The 3231-nt window shown below is 44.0% G+C and overlaps 1 protein-coding gene across 1 annotated transcript; it reads right to left on the bottom strand.

The window, feature by feature from the left end:
• Positions 1-466: 466 nt before the first annotated feature.
• Positions 467-2861, bottom strand: LOC119282830 (flap endonuclease GEN-like 1). Its single transcript, XM_037562896.1, has 6 exons — positions 2569-2861; positions 2137-2481; positions 1594-1663; positions 1387-1498; positions 922-1064; positions 467-706 (listed from the first exon to the last, which is right to left on the bottom strand). Exons 1-6 carry the CDS (start codon positions 2859-2861, stop codon positions 467-469), a joined length of 1203 nt encoding a protein of 400 aa, XP_037418793.1.
• Between the last annotated feature and the right edge of the window lie 370 nt (positions 2862-3231).

The raw sequence follows: 3231 nt of genomic DNA, 5'->3' as shown, positions 1-3231 counted from the left end.
CTTGACAGGTTATAGTTTTATGAATATACATGATGGGTAAATACCATATTGAGTTTTGGGGAAGCTGTCTAAATATCCCCGAGTTTTGTGAGAAAATTATTATACGCGTGAGTACAATGTCGAGGTTGGTTTTCTCATGCTGAACTCAACTCACACGGACAGATTACCTAACCATCTCACAATCCCAAATAAACTGAAATGGACAATTATCCATCATAATCGAAATACTCCTAGTACCCAATGAGGAACAGAAACACGAAGGGAGGCAGTCAGCCGTCCGCTTTTACCAGCCCGGGATCCCCCAAATCCAAATTAACCCAAGTCCCCAGAGATCGATTAGAGAAAACAAAACAATGTAAGTGAAACTATGTCTTGCTCTAAGAACAAACTATAGTAATAAGGCCCGCCATATATAACACGTACGTGTACGTATGTACAGCAAGGGCAACAAGGAGAGATCTATGTTTCAGCCCAACAGCAAGCGGCGTCGCTGAGACACGGGTGAGGATTTTCTTGTCGACGTCTCGCCCATTTCTACGTGAGGCTTCTTGGAGCGATAGAAATCCTTGATGCTAAGCTGCATCCTGCTAGGTCTGGGTCTTGCGCCTTTAGGTGTCTTGGACATGTTGTTTGCTCTTGATTTCTCTTTATTCGGCACCAGCAACTGATTCCTGTTTGCTCCTGATTTCACTCGTCCTTTGAGCCACTGCATCCACAATTCAATCGGTTTGTTTGTTAACCATGCGTGCACAGTGAACAAAATAATAAATATGTTGCTCAATAAACTAATGTAGCAAGTGTGATTATAGCATAATAATAATAATTTCCAGGAGGCATCATCATGTTTTTACTAGCTATATATTCGCTAGCTAGTAAGAGGAACAGAAAAGATGACAGGGTAGAATTAAAGGAAGTGCAGACCTTATGCCGTCGTGCTTCATTAGGAAATGCCTCATCCACAAGCTGGACATCTTCATCGGTGTGTAAAAACATGCGATCGTCGGCATGGCTCTTCCATTGGACCAAGTAATGAGGGTTGCCATGTATTTTCTTGATCCGTTTAACTGAATGGAATTCGTAATGGTCATCATCAAGAAGCAGTGATTTGGAATTGGATGGAGACGATGAAGCCGCCATCTCGCATAAGTAAATGGTTGATAGCATAGGCAGCATGTGGCGTCGGATATCTGCTCTCCCCCACTTCCCATACGATAACATGTCGACCAAAGCCTCAACATTAGGCTGCTCATTCCATTTCCACACAAGCGATGATGAAACATCCCATTCTGCATGCATGCGGTCGTCACTCAATTTTTTTAGCACAAGCAAATAGGTACTGGTGAACAAGTCTGAATTAGATATACAAGCAAAGGGGAGTGCGAATACCTGTATCCAAATTGTCATCACATAGATATAGTTTAATTATCTCCTCATTTGGGAAATTTGGGTGAGCAGCTAATCTTTTGCAGACATTGATTTTCCAATTCAGATCACGCGCCTAGCATACATTTAAGAATAGATTCATTCTTGTGTTTGTACATAATCTTGATTTTTAATTGCATGCATGTATATATGTAATTCAAGTAGTAGTACCTTCACAAGGCTACGACATTGAGATGCGAAAGCTGCAGGTGGATATATTCCTTTACCGATTGCACGTAATCTGGAGTAAGCAAAAAATAAGATAATGAGAAACACAAGAAATTAGAAGTACGTAGGTACTTAATTAGAAATGAAGATGACTTAGTTTTCATGAGTATCAATCAAACATACGTACTAAAATTGAACTTGGTTTTTAATAAGCTGCAGGTGGATATATTCCTTAGTTGTGAGCATCAATCAAGCACACACACTAAAAATGAAGATGACTTTTTGTTTTTGTTTTACCGTGCGCTGACTTGAGTTGAGACATGAGACTTGAGAGTAGTAGGTACTTAATTGGAAATTTAATCACCCAAACTTTGGTCCCAAATTAATCAATTGTCATGGAGTAGTATAGTACTCTACTAGCATGCATATATAATAAGAATTGATGATGTTTCATGGAGTAGTAGTAACACATTAGGAAAAACGATCGACATCTATTCTAAAAATCAAAGAAACAAAAGTAGATGATCCACGAGGTAGAGTACTCACTCATCCAAGATATGTTCCTCATGAAATAACTGCACAAACGCAAGTGCGGTCTCAAGACCCACACCGGGCACCCCCATCAAATCATAGTCACAGCCAATAAGAAGCGCCATGGCTATCATTCGTTTCCTACTCAACCCAATGCCATCCTGGATGTCTTGTATGTTGTAGCACTCAAAAGGCTCCTTGACAGTGGAGGAGAACACTTTGATGACAGTGTTGGCTCCACAGAGGAAGGCATCGCTGTCAGAGGTAATGCAGGCGTCCACCTTGCCGTCACGATTCAACTGGGCGCACAGTGCTTCCGCCTCGCCCTTTGCCCGGAGTATCGGCATGCCCAAGCAGTTGCTATTTCATTTCAATTATTCAAATCGTGAAACCAAATCGTAGACTAGATCGAGAAGCACACAAGAAGAACCAGAATCAGGAGAGGAGAGACCTACCACACACTCGTGGACGCATCGCGTGAATGCTTCACTTGTAGAGGTGGCCTTGGCCTTGAGCGGCGACGGCACGCCGTCCAGCACGAACACTGGGAACGCCCCCATCTTGGAGAAGAGGGAGAGCGTGCGGAAGAAGATGTTGCGGAGGGTGGGCGACTTGGTGCTCATGGCGGAGACGATCCACGAGGAGAGGTCGACGGCGACGCGGCGGCCGCGAAGGAACCCCATGCCTTGCTGCCGCGCGTACGGCTGCAGGACCTTCCAGAAACCGCCGCGGACGCCCATGGCAATGGCAGTGACAATGGCCAGTTACTCCGCCGAGATCCACTCCACTTATAATAAAGAAAGAGAACTCAAAGCGTAAGTAAGTTACTACTAGAATGCAACCGGCCAAGAAAGCGATCGATTTGGGAGGGGAGGGAAACGGCCGGCGCCTGTTCGTTCGTCTGTTGATTGATCAGAAGGGAGAGGAGAGGAGACGTCTGTTTCCGCGACGTACGGCCTTCTGCTCACGTACGGTAGACAACAAGCACGTATTGGCCATCATATCCAAGTCTTTGGTGCCGTCAACACCAGCACGTACGTGCGGTATGAAATTTTTTGTTTCCATAAATCTATAATCTATAATCTATAATACTCCCTCAATCCGAAAATA

The sequence above is a fragment of the Triticum dicoccoides genome, chromosome 3B (genome assembly GCF_002162155.2).
Source record: "Triticum dicoccoides isolate Atlit2015 ecotype Zavitan chromosome 3B, WEW_v2.0, whole genome shotgun sequence".
Lineage (NCBI taxonomy): Eukaryota > Viridiplantae > Streptophyta > Magnoliopsida > Poales > Poaceae > Triticum > Triticum dicoccoides.
The sequence above is the reverse complement of the archived record's forward strand: the minus strand, read 5'-3'. Positions and strand labels throughout refer to the sequence as shown.